The 23,967-nt window shown below is 40.2% G+C and overlaps 3 protein-coding genes across 4 annotated transcripts; 2 read left to right on the top strand and 1 right to left on the bottom strand.

Moving 5' to 3' along the window:
- Positions 1-94: 94 nt before the first annotated feature.
- Positions 95-12,302, bottom strand: LOC120802308 (unconventional myosin-XIX). Its single transcript, XM_040149985.1, has 24 exons — positions 12,243-12,302; positions 10,678-10,825; positions 9,562-9,710; positions 8,925-9,038; positions 7,607-7,739; positions 7,453-7,522; positions 7,221-7,323; positions 7,019-7,115; positions 6,796-6,872; positions 6,591-6,681; positions 6,157-6,322; positions 5,833-5,906; positions 5,599-5,720; positions 5,263-5,376; positions 4,753-4,929; positions 4,532-4,669; positions 4,310-4,417; positions 4,113-4,183; positions 3,942-4,021; positions 3,061-3,224; positions 2,693-2,822; positions 2,249-2,334; positions 1,820-2,143; positions 95-1,711 (listed from the first exon to the last, which is right to left on the bottom strand). Exons 1-24 carry the CDS (start codon positions 12,300-12,302, stop codon positions 1,598-1,600), a joined length of 2,910 nt encoding a protein of 969 aa, XP_040005919.1. The 3' UTR covers positions 95-1,597.
- pigw (phosphatidylinositol glycan anchor biosynthesis, class W) lies at positions 12,262-14,911 on the top strand. The gene is made up of 2 exons (XM_040149987.1): positions 12,262-13,041; positions 13,276-14,911. The coding sequence occupies exon 2, from the start codon at positions 13,279-13,281 to the stop codon at positions 14,770-14,772; it is 1,494 nt and encodes a 497-aa protein (XP_040005921.1). The 5' UTR covers positions 12,262-13,041; positions 13,276-13,278; the 3' UTR covers positions 14,773-14,911.
- Positions 14,912-15,217: 306 nt separating this feature from the next.
- On the top strand, positions 15,218-23,756 carry ggnbp2 (gametogenetin binding protein 2). Of its 2 annotated transcripts, none has more exons than XM_040151394.1 (14): positions 15,218-15,333; positions 16,171-16,299; positions 16,975-17,055; positions 18,455-18,708; positions 19,130-19,228; positions 20,786-20,899; positions 21,021-21,230; positions 21,370-21,544; positions 21,653-21,841; positions 21,974-22,106; positions 22,242-22,367; positions 22,461-22,609; positions 22,694-22,906; positions 23,025-23,756. In XM_040151394.1, the coding sequence occupies exons 2-14, from the start codon at positions 16,207-16,209 to the stop codon at positions 23,226-23,228; spliced, it is 2,040 nt and encodes a 679-aa protein (XP_040007328.1). In that variant the 5' UTR covers positions 15,218-15,333; positions 16,171-16,206; the 3' UTR covers positions 23,229-23,756. The 2 variants fall into 2 exon arrangements, with proteins under 2 accessions (XP_040007328.1, XP_040007327.1); XM_040151393.1 differs by lacking the exon at positions 15,218-15,333 and adding an exon at positions 15,364-15,413.
- The last annotated feature ends 211 nt before the right edge of the window (positions 23,757-23,967 follow it).

The raw sequence follows: 23,967 nt of genomic DNA, 5'->3' as shown, positions 1-23,967 counted from the left end.
TTAATTTTTTTAAAACATCAATTCCTGAGTAAACAGGAAAAGAGTAAAATCACACGCAGACAATTTGAGTAATAAGAAAAATTTGTACATTAAAGATTTTATAACACTGACATTTATTTCAGCAAAACAGTCATTTTAAATTAATACAATTCAAGTTCTTGTACATGGATCCCTTGGTACCCTTGACAAAAAACAGATTAAACGAAACACATTGACTGTGACACAAATATACATGAATCTACAGCAGAATAAAAAAGAGGAAATAATTCAGCGAGTTAATGAAGACATGCTAGGAATCAGAAGAGCTGAACCTGTGGGTGATGTGTCTGATCAAACGCTAGGAGGATAAACATCAGTGTTAAGTTACATGCATCGTGTTTTGTAACATTTTTATGGTAAAGAGAAAAAATCTTTTGAATTTTAAAAGTTGTGAATGTCATAAAACTTTAAGGCAATAATAAAATGTTAGTCAAGACAAGTTTGTTCTCCAACACAAAACACTGTAGTTTACAAAGAATTTGGTATATTATACAGTACTTGCGTTGCTTTGGATTGCAGCTGATAAAAATCTACATCAAAGGTTGTTTAGTCAAACATCTGGCTGATGTGCATATTATAATAAAGACCCTTTATCAACCAAAGCAGCACTAAGATTAAAGCTGGGTCCAACCATTCCGTTTCACATCAGTAGTATATATGCTTGTTAAGGATTTTTTGTCAGTATGTAAGCAGGTGTGTGGTTTTAATGTGCAATATGTGCTTTGTGTGCAATACTTGCTTAATTGCCATTGTTCCCAGCACCAACCACAGTCAAAAAATAAATGCAGAATATTAACATCCACAGTCGTGCAGCTGAATCACCACTGCCTTTACACCCAAAAATACATCTGTGACATGACACATAAATAATTACCTTTAAATAAATACATATACTAACAGCCCATTTATCTTTTGCTTGTAGATTTAAAAAAAAAAGAAAAAAAAAAGGCACTTATCCAAGGCCCAATACTTTGACCCAACAGTCAGATGTTCCAGAGATGCAATCGTGAGACAAAAACCCACAGTCCTCTGTTTTTAAAGGTGCTATGATTGTGCCATGTAATTTCCGTTCTCAACACAGGGACAAAGACTCATTTTTAAAAAGATGTGTTTTTCTCGGCCTGCAATGACATTATCGTAATCACTCGCACCCCATTCATTATTTTCAATGTGGATCACATACAAAAGATGGTCGAAAATTTTTTTTTATCTCAAATGTAGCAGAGGGAAGGGTTTCGACAGTCCACTGACTGATTTTGAATTTAAGATGATCTTTGGGTCTCAAAGCCAAGTTTGTAGCACACGGCAATATTTTACCTGACCTCCTGTTAGGTAAAACGTAATTATTATGCAAAGGTGCAGGTTTTGCAAGTCTTTGCACCCTTGTATAATACTTAGTAAGATAAAGCTTGCCATTCTTTAAGTCAATTACTGTTTTAAGTTAGATGCAAAAATGTGAAATGTCAGCATAAAATACCAGGTTTGTTCCCACTGTGTCAGATTATATTTTATCTGGATCCATGAATTCAGCCTTTAGTGTTCTGAAAAGAGGGACCTCTTACAAAGTTTTCTCTAGCAGGATCTCATTGAACCCTGTCACATCCCTCTTCAGGTCTGGTTGCCTGTCAGCATAGAGAAGTGGAGATCGCTGATAGTGCAGCTTCACAGATCCCTATGTAGGAAAGTAAAATGCATCTCAAAAGAACAATCATCAAAATCACCCAGCTGACAAAAACTTTACAGATGAATTAAGAGAACTTGTGTGAACTTGTGCCCCTACCTTGGGTTGAGCCCGTATTGAGGCGAGCCCCTGCTTGTACTGGTTGGTCTCCACCTTGTACTCCCCTCTCCTGGAGGGCAGGTTGAGTGAGGCCATCACAGACATCATCTTCTGGAAGCCCGTGGCTGTCAGAGACACGGTGATGGAGGGGGCCGAAGCCAGAGCCAGGCCCATGGGCCACCCTCGCACTGTGACAGGCTCCTGGATGGTGGAGAGCTGCACCGAGCCCCGTTCCCTGATAACTGGGTTCAACGCTGGCAAGTCCTCTCCCACGAGGTCCTTTGCATCATCAAGTTCTGCCTCAGCCAAGGATTTCAACAGAGCCTGCCACGAGAACCAAACAGTAATTAACATATTATTCAAAACTACACATGGAGAATGAGCAAGAGAACATAACATATGATGTTACATGTTCTTTACAAATCTCACCCTCCACTTCCTCCAGGTGTACTGGATGGTTGCAGCTGCTCTGTTCCATCTCTGGACCTGCCTCCTGACCAGCCAGGACCGCACCGCTGCAGCCAGCATAAAAACATTTAAACATCTGACAGCCATTCATTCTGCAAGTTTAATCTGTGCACAGTTTGTCTCACTGTGGTTAGAAATGTGCATACACTCCCATTCAGAAGGAAGTATCATAAGAACATTTGTCGTTAACCGTTAATCAGATGAGTTTTCATGTGTTGCAGCTTGTTGCTTCTGAAAGGATAAACATTGCCAGCCTGCAAACAGATGTGTGTACAGACTCCAGCAGCTGGTTCCTGTTGGCCAGTCAAGTCAGGTCACAGCCAGCAGACTCTCACAGTGGGAGTAGGCCCACAGAGCTCTGCTTATTCCACTCAGCCGTACCTGGCCAGGGTATTAAGAGTTTACCTGCTTGGATCAGACTAGCAGACTTCTGACGGGTGTGGCGTCTGCGGCGCTGATACCGCAGCCAGCAGCACTGAATGGAGAAGGCACACTGACACAGGATCTCCTTCCTCTGATCCTCCAGCAAATCTAGCTGTGAGACAAGGGCCAAGGCCGGTCAGTACTCCCAAAAGAGACCAGAGCGCTAACTTGCTCGACAGTCCAGTAACTCAGCATTTAAAACACGCTCTAAGGGCTATATGATCAGATTGAGTAAGACATTCTTGGAATAATGAAGTAAATTTGAAAACTATTTTCCTTGCATATTCGTACAAAGTCATACATATACTTAATATTGTGTGTGACAATGCCTGTGTATATAAATGACTGACCATTGACTGGGTGAGAAAAACTTTAGTCCTTCCGCAGTGCACCCATGAATTGTGTTTTTCATTGTCAAGGCAGTGTGAGGGATCTGAAGCCTGGTGGTGTAACACCACCCCGAGGAGCTTCTCCACCTCTTGCCGAAGAATGTCATCGCCGTCAGCCTCCAAATCTGAGACGGAGAGGCAAACATGAGTCAGACAGAGTGAAGCACTAGAAACGTAATTCAAGTAATGGCTGAGCAGCACTCAAACCGTCTAGAGATTCAGTTTTCCCACATAGCATTTGTTTGAGAGTATGTCAGTCATTGAGGTGAAAAGTGTTTAGAGGATTAAGCTTGAGAGCACAAAGAAATCCATCAGAGCCGACAGCACAGCTTCCACAGACTCTGATATTATTACTGTGGAGGCAATGTATCTTTCAAACCTGATAACATGCAAATGCATATGAAGACAGAGTAGAGATGTGAAGAGTTAACTAAATAATTGGCAATATCAGCTTTAGTGAGTAGGTTCTTTGAACATTGGCACAAAAAGCAGCTGAACAGTGGGTTAAGACAAATAAGCTCCATCAAGAATGATTACAGAAATGAAACACACTAGACAGCATTAAACAACATGCAAAGCAAGATCCGATAGCCAGAGGTACATGCATTTACCTTCAAAGTTCATAAGGAGTGGTAAATTTTGTTAGAAAGGCCCGTTTTTATAGACCAAATTGAAAACTCCCAAGGAGAGTAGAGAACTGAGGGTCAAATTTACTAAGAGGTCTAGTGAAGGAAAAGGAGAATAAACCAGCAGACCTAAAGAAAGGAAAGAAAATCAATCTTTGTCCATAGTCAGCACACCACAATTGACCAATAATGGGCACAGCAACAAACTGGACTTACCAACACAATGACACTCTGACTTGAACTTTGAATATTTCACAATCAGTCCATAACGTTTCATGAAGCTTCTGAAAGGAATTCTGCACGATAGAAATGACAGGTGAACCAAGATCCTAGAGAGACAGAGCAATATGTCAAGATTAAGAGCTGAACAAACGAAAAATATTTCACCTTATTGGAAAGCCAGCAGCACTAATGTGTATGGTCTCCACAATCCCGCAGGCCTCCAGCTGCATGATAACCTGACAACAGAAAAGAAATGTCCATGAGAATCTTTCCCTTTCGTGAATGTAGAAACCACTGCCTCTCATTGTCATTCTGGTCCTGCTGAAAAATAGAACAGTATTAAATGTGTGTGGAACATCTACCTCCTCCTTTTTGAAGGTCAGCGGCTTGCAGTCTGGGTTCGGTTTGATGCAGCGAGTGTAATGAGGAGTTGTGGCGTGGAGGATCCTCATCAGGCTCTCCAGAGAGTTCTACAATCAGACATTAACATCATTAGTGCCGTGACTAAATCCTCTCAGGGGGAACTCTACGGGGCCAGACAGGTTTATACAACCCTGGTGATATAGGCTTTAGCTGTCTCCCACCTTGAACTTGGAGACCACTGTGACTTTACTGAGCCCCTTGGTAGTCAGGTTCTCAGTTTCCTTGTCAGTGAATATTTGGTGAAGCAGGGAGTTATCAGACTTCTGAAGCAGGCTGGTGAGCTCTGGTGGCACTGGGTCCTAAAACACAGAATCCAGTAGAAGATGAGTGGATGGATCTGTATGTTCAACCTCTCTGAAAGCAGTTTAAAAGCTTTTCTTACCTTGTTTTTCTCCACCATGCCCTGTATCTGGTAGTGGACTTTACCAGCGTAATGGGCCACAGTGAAGTGCGGCACCTTGCTGAACTTGTCCCAGCTGATGTTGACATTGCCAGAGAGCTCCTTCTCCAAGCGAACCCTGAACATCTTGGCGTCCGAGGCTCGATTAAGACGACTCTCCTGTAAAACAGGTGTGTAAAAAGCTGTCTAACATCCACTTACTATAGATACCTACTGTACATTTAGTAATAAAATCACTGTATTTATTAACAAAGAAAATGATTGGAATCTCTTAAGCATGGAAAAAAAAAAAACCTTAAAAAGGGCTGGAGGAAAATTATGTCTATTTTGTCCCTTTATAAAAAAATTACAACTGCTTTCTACGCAAAAAGATAAATCCCTACTTGTATAATTTATTTTGAAAAACTAATATTAGCTTTGTTATCATTTTAAGAATAAAAATATAAAAATAATTATATAAAGAAATAAATAACAAGAAAAGGACCAAGGTACCTCATTAAGAAGAGAAAACACACTGACTGGGCTCCCCTCTATGAGATCCAGACAGCTCTGGTTGTCTTGGTATTTGACAAAAGACCACTGCAGTCCCTCTGACACATATTCCTCCTGGAAAAACATGTGCAGTATAAACAGTAAAGTATTTCTCATATTACACATAAGGTGCGACAAGTTGTTGTTTTCGGTAAGAGATTCCATAAAGACTGAAGAAGCCTCCTGACTGTGTGAGGCCTGGACATCAACACAATGAGCAGATTACCATCAGAGACTCTATGGCTCTGCTGAGATCTCTCTGCATGGAAGCTGAAAACTGATGGACACTATCACTACCTGTTGAGCCCTGAGATAATGGGCCACAAAGTGCTGCTGCAGTTTCTCGTTGGTGTAGTTGATGCACAGCTGCTCCAGGTTATTGATCTGGAAACACTCAAACCCGTACACGTCTAGGACTCCTGGAGGTTATAGAGAGAAGAGGAATGTGTGAGCTTATGAAAAGAAGCTGGAGATGTGTATTCAATGTAGTCTAAATAAATAAATAAATAAATAAATAAATACTGCTCTCACCTATAAAGTTGCACCACGTGGATTTGTCTGCACATATGCTGTTGTTGATGAATGTAACCAGCCATTCAAATATTCTGTTGGAAAAAAGTGACACATTTATTCCTACGAAAATAAAAAGTGAGTATCATTTATCAGACTTCTTCCTGACTGTTTATTCTAAACAAAAAGGCAGGTTGGTTTCACATTTCAATTTTTGGTGGAAAGAAGTGTTTGACGACAACAGGGCCTTAGTCACAGGACAAAAACAAGATCCTGCAGGACCAGCCGTTATCACATAACATCGCAGGCTGCTGTGTTATTTGATGGTCAAATGCGCATTCTTACTGGGCGTAGATGACCTTGGCCAGGCAGTCTCTCCTCATGCTGCACTCTGCCTGGGAGCAGGGCTTGAGCACGCTCTGCTTCCCCGCCTTCAGAGTCCTCACTCTTAAACACACCTGAAGCTCCTCAGCAGGGACACACAGCAGCTCAGCAGCCCTCTGCAAGAAGTCTGAAACACCGGCAGGAGAGGAAGGCTGTTAACCACATCTTGTTCTCAACATCTTTGTCGATAGATAATGTCAGGGAATTTATTCTTCAGTCAGCAGCATGACACATAAAAGTACAACCTCTATAAGGTCTTTCAAAACAAATCCCTCTAACGTCACATTGTTTATGTTAGCCTTAAATGTATAAGTAATAGAGATTTTAAGCACTCAGAAATAGGATTTTATTGATAAGAGTTGATTAAATATCTTAAACAAAATCATATCTGATACCTTTAGACTGTTCTTCTAGGTTACAAGGTTGTGAGTCATCCATTGAAGAGGAGAAATGCACATTCCCCAGCTGCAGAATCCCTGCTAATATCTGTAAAGTATTACAATAAACAGAGAAATTAAAGCCTATGCTTACAGAGGAATAAAGATCATTTTTAGAAAATGCACACAAAACTACACTGAAAGTTGAGGATAAATATCTTACCCTGAATATTTGTGTCTGCCTTTCTGCATTAATGCCCAGATGAACCATTGCCTCGACAGTCTCATGAAAACCATCCTCTACAAAACATCAAATGAACAGCACTTACTTGTAAAAAAAAAAATAAAAAAAAAAATAAAAAATCACTGTTTAAAAAAATGGATAAAATTTGTAAATAAAAAAAAGACAAAAAAATCCTAAGTGCATATGAAAATTAAAAACGAACCCTCAACTGTTTTTTCAGCATTCGGCAGCCACACAAAACGTTGGCCACGTGGCATCCTCCACTCCTTCCTCTGCTCATCTGTGGCCCCTTTCATCATCTGAAAAACAATATGCTCATAACATTTACATCTGTATAAATGCCTCAATATTAAACTAAAACACCACATTAGGATTTAGACTTTAGTGTGAGTCTGTTAAATCACCTGATAAAAGATGTGGAAGTTCCTCTCGTTAGCCGGTTGGCAGGCCACCCTGGTCTTCTCCAGCAAATACGTCTGCACAGACGCCCCCACTAACAGCTGGCACCTTCATGTAAAAAATAAGATGTAGGACAGATTAAATAACCTATCCTATAGTTGACTTTTTAGGGAGTGAGCTGATGCCAGGTGGCAGATGTTATCTCATGTGATGATGAAGGAAGTAGGACTTAGGTACCCGTCTAGCTGGAGCTGGATGTACTTTCCAAAGCGGCTGCTGTTGTTGTTGCGTAGCGTGCATGAATTGCCTAATGAAGAGTACATTTTTGATGAGTGACTGTCTACCGTAGTAATTTTCACATTACCAAGACGCCAGTGATCTGTTGTCTCACCAAAAGCTTCCATGAGGGGGTTGGAGTCCAGCACCCTCTTCTCTATCCTCTCCACTGTGTCCTGACTCTTCACCACTGAGGAGGAGGCCGCCACAGTGGCGTAGTATTTCATCAGACAACGGGATGTCCACGTCTGTAAAGAAACAAACCATTCACAGACCACCGAGAGTTAGACCTCAGCCTGACAAAACAAATCATTAGTCAACTAAATTGCAAACTAATTTACATAGATTCAAATTGTTTGCTTTGTCTGTCCAACAGTCAAATACTCAGTTATTCAATATTCCTAAACATCAGATCCTCACATTATGAGGAAACATATGGCATTTTGCTTGATAAACAACTCATATGATTAATCGATTATCTAAACTGTGGAAAACTAATTTTCTATTGGGCAACTAATCAACTCTACCCATGTTATTCTTTTTGTTTGATTTTAGTGCAATCTTCTTTGCTAAAGGCTAATTGCTGTTATATATTCCGAGATCAACTATCAAACAGTGTGACATCTTTCAAATGATGATGTTGTGAGATTCTCTGGCATTGTGGCTATAGGTGGATGTTGAAATTGTTTGCTTTGTCTGACCAAAAGTAGGATGTTCCACCTATCTTCCTCACTGATTATTCTTGTTTTTTCTATTAATCAACTAATTAATAATAAGTCTGTGAAATGAGAAAAATCAACTAAGGTTGTAATTAAAACCTTGTAGCCTAAAGTAATTTTTCAATATTGCTTATTTGGTCTGACCGGACAAAATCCCATAAGCAGCTAAATTATTAAAAAACAATGATATGAGAGGATAAACATTCTTGTGTGTCAAAAGCTGAAACCAGCAAAGGTTCTGTTTCATCACAACCAGCCACTGTTGGTGTTTAAAACTTAGAAAACTAAGACATATCACTCACTTCCTGTGGCTTTGAGGATTATTTGGGTATATAGACCATGTCAAATATGCTGAATTGCTTTTACATCAATCAGTGAAGTACCAACACATACAAACATCCAAGCTGCCTATAAGATCTTGAACTAAGTGAATAACAACAAGGAAAAATAATGAACACCATTTTGCTGACAAATATGCAGTAATAGTTTTCAGGGCATGAATCACGCAAAAACCTAAAATTCTTAAACAAGCCACCTTACAAAACTCTAATCAGCTTAGTCTATACATTGTAAATTGACCAATATCCCACCTTGATGAGTTGAATCCGTGGTGTTGCAAGGAAAAAAAAGGAAATAAAATGACATCCCGAAACCCTGACTGATGCAGAATGTTATGTTTAGACTTTGGTTATAGCACACTGTGTGCTGGTTTACCTTTCCTGCACCGCTCTCACCGCTGACCACCAAGGACTGGTTCACTGGCTCCAGCTGACCCTGAACATTCCTGTAGGCTTCTTCTGCCACGATAAAGATATGTGGTTTGAACTCCTGTCGACAAGAAAATACAGACTTATTAGGATGCTGGTCATTCACGAACGCAGGGAGAGCCGTAAGTGCCTTGCAGAGTTTCCCATGTTTAATGAGTTTGACTTTGAAGCTGACAAAAGGAGGAAGACGAAGAACTGTGGAGTTTATGTTTGAAGTGGTGGTTTAAGTGACCATAAACAGGGATAGTTTGGGGTTTTTTTTCCTCACTTCAAAACTCTGCAAAGTTGTTAAACATCTGACATACTGATGAAACCTCTATTGCTGGTTTGTTGACACACTCATGGTACCAGATGGGTCATTTTTTTAAGTGTGCATTAGTGTGTGATTTAATGCTGACGTCCAGGAAACAGCCCTTTGAAAAAGCCAGGCTCTTACAATGCACAGAACCCACGCCCACCCTCAACATCCACACCCCTGCTTGCGGCCACCATCCATCTTTCCCCAACATAATGAAAAACCCGAGAGAGAAATGTACATAAGTTAGCTGGATGAGAGTGAGAGACTGCTGTGATGCTGTAAATACCTGGGGTTGAGGAGCACAGTGATACTCCTTCATCACATCCAGAGAGTAGAGGTCTGGGATTGGCTGGAAGGGGTTGAGAGCCACCAAGGTGCAGCCAGCATGGGTGTAAAACACCTTCACACTGTACCTGGCCTGCAGGCATTTCAGCACTGCCAGGGAAACATCATTAGATTTTAACAGGAAAATAACTGACTAGCCAATATTTCACAGATGGTAACCACCAGAGGCAGGAACAAGGGAACTCACAGTAGCATTAAACGGCAAAGATATGTTTATCTAATAGTAACATTCTTTGACCATTTAAACAAACATGTTTCATATAACAGGTGCAGCATAATCAGTACAAGAGTTTTATAGCAATCCCATGCTGTTACCCTGACCTCTGCTGTTAATAAGCTGTACTGTTAAGTTTTCTCCCTTGGGCTGAAATGAATAGCACCTTGAAATTTATATTAAAAGTCTTCGCAGAGTATCGGTGACAAATGCTAATCTTTTCTTACCCGATACAATGACACTGCATGTTTATGTCAAGACAAAAAGTGGAGAGTAAAAATGAAAAATTCTTTTAAAAAATCTTGCACACAGAAACTTTAAGAAATTGTGCTTCATATTTACCTATGGTCCTATCATATCACAAATGTATAAGGAAACCAAGAATTATTGTTTTTTTTTCTTTTGGAGGCATGTGTATGCAAGAAAAGTAAATCATGCCCAAGTGAAAACTGTCATTTTGTGCAGCATTTTTGGACACACTGCAATCATTCATGCATTCATTTTTTTTTTTTTTTAAATCATCCCTGCAGATTTTATCATGACGTGTGTAAACAACACACAGTAAATTTTGCAGTTCAAGGTGACATGAGCTGGAAAACACTGTGTCACACTGGCTGCCTATTTATAAATAAAGGCAAGGTTTATGCAACGTATCAAACACTCAGCAGACACTGACATACAATGGTAGAGGTTTCAAGATCAGCATATTAAGTGGAAGAGGTACAATGTTCATCAAAACGACCATTTAGAACTACCACCTCCAAGCTCCACGACATATCATGTCTTCAAAGTACTTTAGAGACTCTAGAAGAGACTTAAGTGCCCCCCATGTTCACTTGTTACCTGTTGTAGGGGTCACAGGGTTGACTTTGGTGAGGTCGTCATAAGTGTGGAGTTGGTCTTCATCAGTAAGGAAAGCCTGAATTTCCCCCTCCAGTGAATCATCTAGGGACGGGTGAGGAGAGTGGTCTTTGTGGACAAATCCTTTCACCTATGTGTATGAGGCCAAATGTGAGGCCAACACACAGAGAGGATATTGTGCTTAAAACAGGAATAGTCAAAAAAACTAAACAAAACTAACATTCTGAAAAAAAACAAAAAAACATGACTAAACAAAAACCAGGAAGAGGACGGATTGTTTTTTATGTATATTGTTTTTGTTATTCCTGCAAATATATTGAATCGTGAACACCTCTTTCCAGAGGTCAGATAGCAGACAGCTGTGCCTAAAACCTCTGATGTTCTCATGACATCAAGTCTGAACCTGCCAGTCTGCAGCAGTTTGAGATTCTTGGCAAAAGTCATATTTTCATGATCAGTGGTTTAATTTAGAAGCTAAAACAGCCCATCGTCTTACACAGGTAATTTGCTCTGTGATTTTTTTTACAGAACTACTTACTGGACGACGTGACATGTGTAATTCATTCAGTCACAGGCACCTCAGACTGACAAATGGAAGCATACCCTACCCCTGCCAGGATTAAGTGGCCTGGACCTGCTGCCTGACCTGAGGACTGTCATCAGTCTGAGGCGTTTGTGCAGACAGATTTAATCCAATAGCAGGTAGCCTAGATGCCATCATTCTGTGACGCTATTTTAAACCATGTAAATGGTCTTAATGACATTAATTTTATATCTAACGCTACACATATACTATCCTTGATACACAATACATCTCAACATATGCAGTACAATTAACACTACAACGTTCCATGTTATAGCAGTGTGTTGTATTATCATTTGAGAAAGCAAGACGCGTCCAAAGAGTAAATACTGCTGGTATAACAATCATATAGAGGTAGATATTTGTCTCATTCGTCCTTGACTGCTGTTCTCCTACCAAACTGCAGTCAAAAATCTAACAATTTAGTTAATTTTGTCATGTACACTTGCAACTACCATAATATTCTGAGCCGCTGATAGACACAAAGCGTTTCGGGCCGCTTGCGTAAACCATGTCTACGAGCTGAAATTTAATGAAATAGCTGTTGTTGCGAGTTAAAGTGGCCCACAACAATTTGACAGTCTTCAGTCACGTTCCACAGTGTGTGTGTGTGTGTGTGTGTGTGTGTGTGTGTGTGTGTGTGTGTGTGTGTGTGTGTGTGTGTGTGTGTGTTAGGAAAAGACAGAAAATTGTTGCCAATTTTTTTCTACCAAATTTGGCGTAATTTACTGCATGCATTGTACGGACTATTTTCATCTTAGGTTTTTGTAATTCGGTCACAGGTATGAGTTCATACCTTTTACAAAGCGTTTGAAAACGAACCGACCAATCAAAACAGAGCACCGGTAGCGCTCGGTAAAGGTACTAAAGGTAAAGTTAAACTTATCATTTACTTTTACATTTTCCAGTTTAAAAAAGAAACCCCCTAAACCACCAGTTGCGAAATTGTAGTGTCCTAACTTACCGATCCCCCTCCATTTCTGAATCCAGCTCTAACGTGACGTCGGTCGTCCGCAGAAGTCATTGATTTTCCAGTGACGCTCGTGTCTGTCCTAAAACTCAGCGGGAAAATCGTTGACAAGAACTATGTCTGAATTTGATAAGGGCGAGTTGTGGTTACTCTACTCTGCAGTCCCGAACCTCAACATTTTCCATTACCGTCAGGAATTCCTCAAGGACAACAACTTCCCGACTGCCTTCTGCCTGTCCGACTGCCTCCCAAACCACACTCTTATTCCCGCCCTCATCCTGATGCTCCATGGGCCCAGCTGTCCACCACCACTGCCCAAATTTATATTTCTCTTACTTTAAAACCTTGTTGCTTTGGGGACTTATTTTTTTATTGCCACATAATTACACTTGAAATTATATTTATCAATTTATGTCTAGTTTTCCTTATTCGTATCTAATAGTGTCGACTCACACCCCTCTGGACAACCTGCATTTATCAGTTTTCTGAAACAGATAGTAAACCAGAGGTCTTCATGATATACTTATTCTAGTTTTAGTACTAAGAGCACTTTTTCGGAATATTTTTGTCACGCTAGAAAACATGTCCCAGTTAGTTCGGAAGTTTCCAGAAATCCGAGCTGTCCTGAATGCGTCACGGGACTGAATGCGGAAGCAAGGGAGGGCGCTATCGTGTTGTTGTAGCCATCATGGTTGGGTCAGGCTGGGATTTGAAAGCAACTGCAAAGAGCTATGCTGTAAAACGGGTATTTTTGTGAACCTGCATTTCCGACCGCCTAAGCGATAAACCCGTGGTAAGTAATGGTAACTAGACACACAACTTTCTTATGAAACGTCGTACTGTAGATTGGAGAACTTAATTGACTCCACTCGTAATTAGATAACACTTTCTTTTACAGCTCTAAATCAGAGTAGCAATATCCCTGTATATTTAACATGGGTGATGTCATAGTGTCATAAACAGCATATTCAGATTGTTTCTAAGTACAGTCTTTCTTAAAGTAAATAATGAATTATATTGTTTGCAGGCCATGTCTCAGAGGGGACTGAAGGAAGACTTTGTCAGTAATCTCAATGGGACCAGTCTGCAGGAGGTGGCACTGGGCTCCTTTCTCTCGCCAGTATGCTTCATCAACAGAGGACTGATTCTGATCCTCTACCATCAGGCCAAAGGGACTCTTCCACTGCCACTTCCACTGATCTCTCACCTGCTTCTAGACTTCACTGTGCTTATTCTTCCCCTCGTCATGTCATGCACCGTCCTGAGCGGCATCCTTCACCAGGTCATCATGAGTTTAACCTTTGTTTCGGCTTCTATGTTTTGCTATATCAATCGCACCAGCGGTCACCCTTCGACTCAGCACCCAAAAACCACAGTCAGCACCTTCCTTCAGAGTCATGTTCAGTTCAACCAGGTTCCCTTTGTGACCTTGTTTAGAGTGTTTGTAAATGTAAAAACGGCCATCAGCATTCTTGCTGTAGACTTTAGTGTTTTCCCACGGCGCTATGCCAAAACAGAAACCTATGGGACAGGGGTTATGGACTTTGGCGTTGGAGCGTATGTCTTTGCAAATGCCCTCGTCTGTCCAGAGGCACGGAGGAAGAACATCTCAGGATCCAAGATGAATCATATCACAAAGCAGCTCGTGTCTGTCTGGCCCCTGGTCTTTCTTGGTATGGGAAGACTAGTGAGCGTCAAAATGACCAACTACCACGAGCATGTGACAGAGTATGGCGTCCACTGGAATTTCTTCTTCACACTAGCGATCGTCAGAGTTGTGGCTTCTATGATTTTGACCGTTTTACCAGCCAGTCAGTCGTGGGTCTTTTCCCTTCTGATCAGTGGGCTTTATCAGTTCACTCTGGAGAATTCAGGGCTGAAGGCATTCATCATCCACAACAATAATAGAGAAAAGGACTTTCTGCATGCTAACAAGGAGGGCATATTCTCTGTAGTGGGCTATGTAGCCATCTACATGGCAGGGGTTCAAGTTGGACTTTATGTGATGCAGCCGAGATCCCAGGTTAAAGACTGGCTCAAAGCACTTTTAAACCTTTTGTTTGGTAGTTTTTTGCTGTACGCTGCCTTGTACACATGTCAGACACTGGTGGAGCCAGTGTCTCGCCGCTTATCTAATTTACCTTTCTGCCTCTGGAGTGTTGCTCAGTCTTTGTTTTTTATTTCCTGTCTTGGTATAGTTGATATGGTTTTACTGTTTTCCAAAAGAACATCAGGCAGTCACTGTGTACCCTCGTCGTGGAATTTGCATCAAAAACAATCAGACTCAGTCTCTGACAAAAAGACTGGTGAAATAGAAAGATTCTGCCTTGTTCAAGCTGTCAGCAGGAATCAGTTGTTATTTTTCTTGGTTGCAAATGTCATGACAGGACTGACCAACTCAATAGTGGACACACTTAGCTGTAGCAGTTCATTTTCAGTGTGTGTTTTGCTGTTGTACATGTTCATGAATTGCTTTGTAATATATTTTTTACATCTCTGTGGAATCACATTGAAATTCTGGTAAAATTACATTTGTAAAACGATATGGTTCACCTGTAAGTTTTAATGTTATAAGAAGATATGATCTGTAATGCTGAAGATATTATTGTGCCTGATATGTTAATTTATGAAAATAAATACATGTTTGAGTAAAAATCTGAATAAGTGAGGATCTGAAATCAGACTGTGTCAAGTGTTTCCAACTGATTTGCATTTGTTTTTGTTAAAAAACAAAAAAAAAGTCTAGCCATTGCTGATAAATAATGCATTCCATTTATATTGGATCTGGTTATTCGGATTTTAAGACTGGGTAAGCAACAGCCTGAACTTTCATGAAAGAGACAGAATTTAAAATGTGCAGCAATGGATCAAACCGGATTTGTAAGAGTTGCTTGTATGAATGACTGAACATTTCTCAATCTCAAAATAGAGCCACAACGCGCCCCCTGGAGGCGACACGTATTATAACGTCGGTTACGACGTCGGAGGGCAAAGGTCAAATCAGACATGAAGATTCCGCCACCGTAGCAGCGTCTCTCACTGTCGCACTTGTTTATTTTTTTTTAAGAAGAACTTTTGGAAGCGGGTAAGTACGAACAGTAATTCGTTTTATTCATTCGTCCGTTTATTTTGTCAAGGTGACAGTGTATGGTCAACCCTTTAAAGGTTAGTTAGAGAAGCTTATGAAAGTGACAGTTGCTAAGTGGCCAGTCACCTACTTTAACTTTGTATTAGCCGCATTCAAGCTTGCTAACGTTAGCGTTGTAGGATAGCTATGCTAACTAGTAAGTTAGCCAAGTTTGCTGACATCGACAGGGCGCCAAACTATATCATCACTGCAACATATTTATTATTTGCTTAGGTATTAGAAATTTAAGTGTATAATAATCGCTTGAGAATATTGGGCACAGAATACACTAACCGGCTTCCTCTATATCTAAAACCGTAATGGCAAATGCATTTAGCTAAAAGGCTAACCCGAACTGGCTAGCCGCCGATAACTGTTTTATCCTACCCAACTGATAGATATTAGCTTGATTAAACCTGTCTGCATAACTTCAATACTTTTAGACAAAAAACCTGAAAACTGGTTTTACATACTGAAACATCATGCCCCTTCCCCGGACGAACACTCGTTTGCCAAGTTGTTCTGCTAATTTAGCTGGTTAAATCTGGGTCAAGGCAAATCTGTATATTCTGCAGCAGTATTAGTGATGTTAAATCAGATGTTTTCAACGTCAACAAATAGCTGACATTTTGAATCGTGTTTTAGTTACGGGTAATCTGAAAGACAGGCTTTACTTTAGTGACAAGGTGATGTTTTAGCTAGCCCCGCAATGACCTGCAATCGTTTAGCATTAGCTTCTTGTAGCCTGTGCTGATGTCAGATCTTGTCAGTTGGTCCCTTGTGTGTCACCTGCAGGCGAGCTGCACCACAAACGAGAAACAGGGAGAAGTCATGGCACGTCTGGTAGCAGTTTGCAGGGAAGGGGAAGAGGACTACCCATTTCTCGCCAGACAGATTCCACTGTATATCGATGATACTCTCACGGTAAGCAAGCTTTCCCATATTTATGACCACAAGGAGAATAGCTATTAAGATCACAGATGTGAAGTTATAAACCCAACCATAACCCTCTTTGGGTCAGGTGTTAGCACTCCATATCAGTTTCATAACATCTGATGCAAAGGCTTAGTTATTGCCCAGCAAGTATGAAGTCCCAACCTGGGGGACAAACATTTTTTTCAGTTTTATTGACTTTTATGCACAATCAATTAGACAGCCAATTAAAGAAAGCTTAAGGAATAGACAAATAAGTACATTTCTATGGCCCTGTAGAGATGAGAGATGATACACTATATAAGCTGTAAGGCATTCAACTAGCTTGACTTTCTTACCATGTTAGGGTGGTGCAGATACATTTCTTTAATAATACATGACATATTACAGTTATACACCCCAATGTACACCTCGAAGGTTATTGTCCTGCTATTGTCCCATGTTTCACGAAAATAATGGCCACCTCACAGGCACTAAATTTCAAGAATTTTTAATGGCAATTGTACAAACTTAAACAACCAAGAGGACGATCCTGACTTTGATTATTGGCATGTGATATTCATATGCCTAGAAAGTGACACATTAATAATGTAAACATTGACACAGAACATTCTCAGACACATTGATGTACATTAACTGTTGTGTATTGTCTTATCATGTTGTCAGATGGTGATGGAATTTTCTGATAGTGTCATGGATGTTGACAGCCGTGAAATAAACATTTCTCATTGGAAACAATTTTCTGAGGTGAGTAGTTTTACTTTTATACATAGTGGCCCCTCTTAATGTAGAGAAGCATCTGATTTTTTTTTTTTGCTCTTTGCCTATATACAGTGGCATGATAAAGTTTGGGCCCCCCTGATCGAAAGGTCTGTTACTGTGAATAATTACGTGAGTCGAAGCTCAACTGATTTCCAAAAGGCATAAAGTTTAAGACAACACATACCTTTTAATATTTTATTCAAGATTACTTTTTTATTTCCATCTTTTACAGTTTCAAAATAACAAAAAAGGAAAAGGGCCTCAGACAAAAGTTTAGGCACCCTGCATGGTCAGTACTTAGTAATACCCCCTTTCACAAGTATCACAGCGTGTAAAGGATTTTTGTAGCAGCTGAGAGTCTTTCGGTTCTTGTTTGGGGGGGAATTTCGACTCATTCTTCCTGCAAAAGTCTTCTAGTTCAGTGTCTTGGGACGTCTAGCGTGCACTGCTCTTTGAGGTCTATCCATAGATTTTCAATGATATGTAGGTCGGGGGACTGTGAGGGTCATGGCAAAACCTTCAACATACTCCTCTTGAGGTAGTCCATTGTGGATTTTGAGGTGTTTTGTTAAGGTCATTATCCTGTTGCAGAAGCCATCCTCTTTTCATCCTCAGCTTTTTTACAGACAGTGTGAGGTTTGCTCCCAGAATTTGCTGGTATTAAATTGAATCTATTCTTCACTCTACCAGTGAAATGTTCCCTGTACCACTGATTGCAACACAAGCCCAAAGCATGATGGATCCACCCCCGAGCAGTTCTCTCTTCTTGGTCTTCCAGACCTGATCTTGACCTCCACCATAACTTTTAACTTGTCTTAATTACATTATAAACAGAGGAAACAACTACCTGAAAACACTTTGCTATCTTCTTAAAGCCTCTGCTGCTTTGTGGGCATCAGTTATTTGAATTTTCAGAGTCAGCTGCTTAGAGGAGCCCATGGCTGCTGATTGTTGGAACAAGGTTTGAGGAGTCCGAGTATTTATAAAGCTTTGAAATTTACATCACTTGTCCTTTCCTAACAATGACTGTGAACATGTCATAGCCCTACCAAGATAATTAAGGTCTGAGACCTTGGTAAAAGTTATGAGAGCTCAATTCTCTTGGGGTGCCCAAACCTTTGTATGGTGCTCCTTTCCTTTTTTTCACTCTAAACTAGTACAAAACAAAAGTAATACACTAATCTTGCTTAAAATGTTGAAAATAATGTTTCATCTTTAACGTTACACCTTTTGGAAATCAGTTAATCTTCTACTCATTTTACTATTCACGGTACCAGAAACTTTTTAATGCCACTGTATATAAACTGACCTGAAAGGTGTATAGTTTGTACTCATGTGACTTGTCAGCAAAGTGGTGACAGATGTATGACTCCTTCGCCTTTAGTATCACTCAAAGTTGAAGCAACAGGACTTGAATATCGCCCTGATGGTGACGTCCAGAGAGGTGTACATTGCATTATCTCAGCTAGTGCCATGCGTGGGCTGCAGACGAAGTGTGGAGCGCCTCTTCTCACATTTGGTGGAATCAGGGAACCCGGCCCTGGAGCCCCTCACAGTGAAACCAACGGGCATGCTCTCTGTCACCAAGGCCTGTTTAGCAGATGTAAAGAAGCTTTACACCCTCTTCTACGTCCATGGGTAAGATATAGAGAAATGTGTTTCTTTCATTTTCATTGCAAAATTGATTAAACCGTGTATCAAAAGAGATCAACCAAAACCGTTGTCATTAATATGAAAACAGCTGTTAGTTACCATCCAGAGAACCAAGATATCAACAGTGCTTTCTGGGATACTATATAAGGATAATGCTACACCAAGTTGAAACACTGCTCTGATCCAGTACTCTTCTCTTTAGTATGCTGTAATTGTACTGATTTTATTTTTTCAAATGTTAAGTCCTTTTGAGACATGGATGTGAGAGGGTTCAAACAAATGAACCTCAGACTATGCACAAACTGTAAAATATTGTAGTACTGATACTTTTTTTGTTCAGTGTCAAATACAAAGATGATCGTGGTGTATTTATTAATTCATGAAAACATTATTGGACTTTTTACAGGTCAAAGCTGAATGAAATGATTGATGCCATTCCAAAAAGTAAAAAGAACAAGCGGTGCCAGTTACACTCCTTAGACACACACAAACCTAAACCTTTGGGGTGAGTAATATGCTTGTTTTCATCTGTTTTCCAAATCAAACTGTTGTATATGTTGTTTTTTTCCAGAATGTTATCAAAGTATTGTTTAGACGCTGCATTTGAGAAGTGGAATAGCAGCTGTCCCTAGCAGGCAGGACCAATGTGTTTAAGTTGTCTTCTATCAAACTATAGTGAAGGGGGGACAGAGAGAGTGGTAGGTTTTATGAATTGCACTGGAAGAGAGATTATGTAGTATCTTATTTTCCTTTGAACAGCATTTGTCCCCCTGGAGGTAAACACAAGTTAGAAAAGGCAGTTTAGCTCTTTCTCCAGCCTTCAGAATATCTTTGTTTATGTAAATCATCACTTTTTACTTCATGTTTTTTGTTTCTTTTTTTCCCCTACAGTTGATAATATACACAAACATAAACTTCAGTCTCAAAAGTTGGTTAGCTTTATTGCTGACAAATGAAAAATTAGTTAGAAACCAATATGGGGTGTTTGAGGCTTTTTAAGAAGTTGTCTCACTGTCAAAGCTTTTTGATGTATACAGCTTTCGACCAGGGTTGTGGTTTTTACCAAGAATTATGTAATGTGGTGAATGTAACATTTTGTAGCTCCAAGATATAGAAACTTTGATACCTCTGGCCAATGATGATTTTTTTTTTTTTTTTTAAAGTACTAAAAAAAAAAAAGTATACTACAGTTTTATTTAAAACTGTAGTATATAGCCTAGTTGCATAACTACACTATAGACTGTATGTGCTTGTAACAGCATTATGAATGAGAACAGATCGCTTGGTATTTGACCGGTGTTTTTAAATCAGAAGGTAGCACTATGAAAACAATCCTGGAGATTCATTTATCTACATGTACTACTGAATGTTTTTCTACTAAAAAAGGTACAATCCCCACTTGCACTAACACTTTGTATCATTCTTATCTTGTGTTGGTTTATGTAAATACTGAAGACCTTTCAGTGAATGATTTAGTTGGGATTCAAATTTGTTAAATAAAACAGACAGAATCATGTTAATCCTTCTGAAACTGATAATTATAGTGTAGTTTAAACCAAGGCATTAACACATATCCATAACTTAGCACTTCTGCTTTAATATTTGAATAATTCTTCCTGTTAGAAAATCTTAGGCAGTGTTTGGGGACATACAGCAGCAGTTCAATGCTTTTAAGCCAGACGGTGGACACTGAATAGGCAGCGTCAGTCAGATATCCTAGTGTTGTTTAAGTGCAGTGACCATATTGGAGCATTTAGCAGATATTTCCCTCAGGAGTCGGTAGAGGCCAAAACAGAACTAAAAGGAAAACGAATATTGGAATTAGATTCACCAGGTGGCCAGAAACACAACTCCTAATGAATGTTAATGTTGCTCTCTATCTGCTAAAAGTGTAAGTAGACAACAATTTCACCACAGCAGCTTAAGAGATATGTCATTGCTGCATATACAGCTTATTTCCGCTGCCCCCAAGTAGCTAAAAAAAATCAGTCATTGTAGGTTTAAGAGATGCTAATTGTGCATTGTGATAGCATTGCTATAATAATTGTATGTTCGCTTACAGGGGAAGCTGGATGGATGTATGGGAGCTGATGTCTCAGGAGTGCAGGGATGAGGTGGTGCTCATTGATAGTGCCTGTCTCCTAGAGACGCTGGAGACATACTTGCGTAAACACAGGTAATGTGTTACTGTCATAGCCTTTATTTCCAACATGTCTTTTTTTTTTTTCCCCCTCATATAAATTCGTTAGAAGTTTAAAAAGAACTGGATCAATTGCATAATACTTTGTTGTCCACAGGTTTTGCACCGACTGTAAGAATAAAGTGTTGAGGGCATATAACATCCTGGTGGGGGAGTTGGACTGCAATAAAGAGAAGGGGTACTGTGCTGCCTTATATGAAGGACTATGCTGTTGCCCCCATGAGCGCCACATCCATGTCTGCTGTGAAACGGACTTCATCGCTCACCTCCTTGGTCGGGCAGAGCCTGAGTTTGCAGGAGGATATGAGTGAGTAAAGGTTTATACAGTGACTGGTGCACAGCTCACATTCACCATTGAAGAGGTCTTTATTATTTGAGCCAGTTTCTTTCACACCTTGATTCTTTCTGTGTAGTATACATTCAATTATTGATATTATTTTTTAAAGACGCAGAGAGAGACATGCCAAGACCATTGACATTGCACAAGAGGAGGTCCTGACTTGTCTGGGTATTCACCTCTACGAGCGGCTGCACAGGATCTGGCAGAAACTACGAGCAGAGGAGCAGACCTGGCAGATATTGTTCCATTTGGGAATTGATGCACTACGCAAAAGTTTTGAGGTACACAACTTCTAAGCCAGTATGTGTATGGTATAATTCAAACTGATTTATCAGATAATTAATGCGTTATGGCTGTGTTATATTGTATCTGTTTTATCGTGTCCCTAGATGGCAGTGGAGAAGATGCAGGGGATCAGTCGGCTAGAACAGTTTGTCGAGGAGTTGTCTGAGGAGGAGAGGGCCAAAGAGCTGAAGCAAGAGAAAAAGAGGCAAAAGCGAAAAAATCGACGCAAAAACAAGTGTGGCTATGACATAACTGAACAAGAGGCAGAGGACAAGGAAAAAAATCTGGAAGAGGTAATCCTCCACTAACACTGAGAGTCTGGAGCACAACGCTCCCATTTCACATTATATTAAGACGTCTGTGTTCTTCTGCATCTAGATGTTTGTTTGCCTTTATTTCAGTCTGACCCATTTGGTCTGTTGCAGGGTTCTCTTGAGTCTGTGGAGGGCAGTTGCAAGGTCTGTGGTAGCCACGATGAGGAGGAGGAGGCTGTCTGTGAGGAGGGCATCGCTGCCAATGAAAGCACTTCCTGTAGCTGCCCAGACAACACCAAACAAGGTAAAGATGCACACAGACATCACCACAAGCCATTAAACCTGTATATTCGTGGGGGTTACTGCATTAGCAAGACAAGACTATTATAAGGACAAATAATGACCCTGAGAGGAAAATGTTTTTTCCCTATTTCTCCAGATTTGTTGCCCCACAGCATTGGCAGTGACTGCGGCTACTCTTCTAGCATGGAGGGCAGTGAGACAGGATCACGAGAAGGCTCTGATATTGCCTGCTCTGAGGGAATATGCAACCATGACGAAGCAGGTCAGGCTCTAAGATGCTACGGACTCTGAAAGCAAACAGTGTTGTGTAGTTTAGTCTGTTTTCTCACAGTCTGTTTTTGTTTACCTTCTGAAGGAGATGACCAGAATGTCCATCACTGTACTGAAGACAAGGAGGAGGATGGAATAGACAGTTGTGTGGACTGCTGGCAACACTCTGAGGAAAACACTCAATGCAAGAGTAAAAAAAAGAAAAGGAAGGGCAAGGGTTTATGCAACGATCAGGTGAGAGAACAAGCTTCAGAATTCATATGCTGTATGCAGAAAATACCAAGCTGTGTACCAATATAAGTATGCACATTTCTACAGGTACAAAAAGGTGAAAGTTGTATGTCAGCTGGGGACACAGCAGGCCACAGTCCACCATCATCGCACACTTGCCGAACCAAAGAAATCTTCTCTTCCTTATGTGGCGATACATTTGCCAGCATTGCACTACGGTTACCATGGACAGTACATCAAAAGAACCTCAGCCTTCACGCTAGGCCTCCAGAGGCAAACATAAGTCTTGTCGAGCTTCTGGTTAGTGAGAAATGTCATTTAAAATGATTAGAAATACACCTTTGTCACAGCAGACAATCTGCTGTTTAATTCTAGCACTTATGTAACCTCCTCTACTCCCGTTATGTTCTCAATACAGGATGATTCCGAGGTGAGTTCCGATGAAGAGAACTGTCTGACACAGGATGAAATCCAGGCATTTCTAGAAAGAAACCAATCCTTCTACAACAACCGCCACCAGTACCGACAACTCCTGAAAGAGAAATTCACCAACTACTGCCGCTCCAATGAGCGGAGTAAGCCAGTCTGCGGAAAGTGGTTTGCCACCACCAGTGTCAACTAACTGCACTAATGACATCTTCCCCTGGGAAAAACACTCATGACCACTGCTGCAACATGTTTAGAAAGATGAAATTCTGACTTACATTTGGTGTCTTGTTCAGTCTTTCTCCTTTAAAGTAAATGTAATTCTTAATTTCTGTTGGTCATCTCTCTCTCTCTTTTGCACTTGTACACCAACACACTTTTCCATCTCTTTTCTTTGCCACTTTCTCACCTGTAATTGTTCTCTTTGACCAAGCCTAGCTATTTGTTGTTGGGTAAGAGCACAGTGGGATCAGTAATCGAGCTTTGCTAAATTTTAGGAGTCTTATTTTACGGGGGGATTTATTTTCTTCTTCTTTTTCTCGTTTCTCTTTGGTGACACTTCAGTGTAGTGGTAAAGGTTGTACCATTAAATGTGTACAGAAATTCTAAACATAGAGATTTTACAGAGAATAAACATCCATTTGTAATAAGGATTTGGGTGTGATGTTAAGAGCGCAATGTGCAAAATTTACTAAATAAAGAATATTTATTAGTATGCATTATACATTTGTTTGTTTGTTGTTGTTTTTTTTTTTCTTGACCTTATGAGAGTTCATTTATATTTTGATCTTCGAGGATCGGTAATTACTAGAGTTCTTATTCTGTGAGCCAGTTCTGTGAGTCCTGGCCTTTATCAAGTAACCACTAGGAATACATGACCCTCCAGTTTCCTTTCACAGTCGAATACTTAAGGGTTTTCATATCAAACCAATAAT

This window comes from Xiphias gladius, chromosome 17 (genome assembly GCF_016859285.1).
Source record: "Xiphias gladius isolate SHS-SW01 ecotype Sanya breed wild chromosome 17, ASM1685928v1, whole genome shotgun sequence".
In the NCBI taxonomy this organism is placed as follows: domain Eukaryota; kingdom Metazoa; phylum Chordata; class Actinopteri; order Istiophoriformes; family Xiphiidae; genus Xiphias; species Xiphias gladius.
This window is presented reverse-complemented; position numbering and strand designations above follow the sequence as displayed.

Bases quoted from the DNA above. Each gene is read 5' to 3' on its own strand.
- pigw (XM_040149987.1), top strand. From the start codon at position 13,279: ATGTCTCAGAGGGGACTGAAGGAAGACTTTGTCAGTAATCTCAATGGG.
- LOC120802308 (XM_040149985.1), bottom strand. From the start codon at position 12,302: ATGACTTCTGCGGACGACCGACGTCACGTTAGAGCTGGATTCAGAAAT. The intron at 2,335-2,692 runs GTAAACTCTTAA...TGCTGGCTGCAG, and splicing joins TGCTAGTCTGATCCAAGCAG to CGGTGCGGTCCTGGCTGGTC. The intron at 2,144-2,248 runs GTGAGATTTGTA...TTCTCGTGGCAG, and splicing joins ACACCTGGAGGAAGTGGAGG to GCTCTGTTGAAATCCTTGGC.
- ggnbp2 (XM_040151393.1), top strand. The intron at 18,709-19,129 runs GTAAGATATAGA...GACTTTTTACAG, and splicing joins ACCCTCTTCTACGTCCATGG to GTCAAAGCTGAATGAAATGA. The intron at 20,900-21,020 runs GTAATGTGTTAC...TGTTGTCCACAG, and splicing joins ACATACTTGCGTAAACACAG to GTTTTGCACCGACTGTAAGA.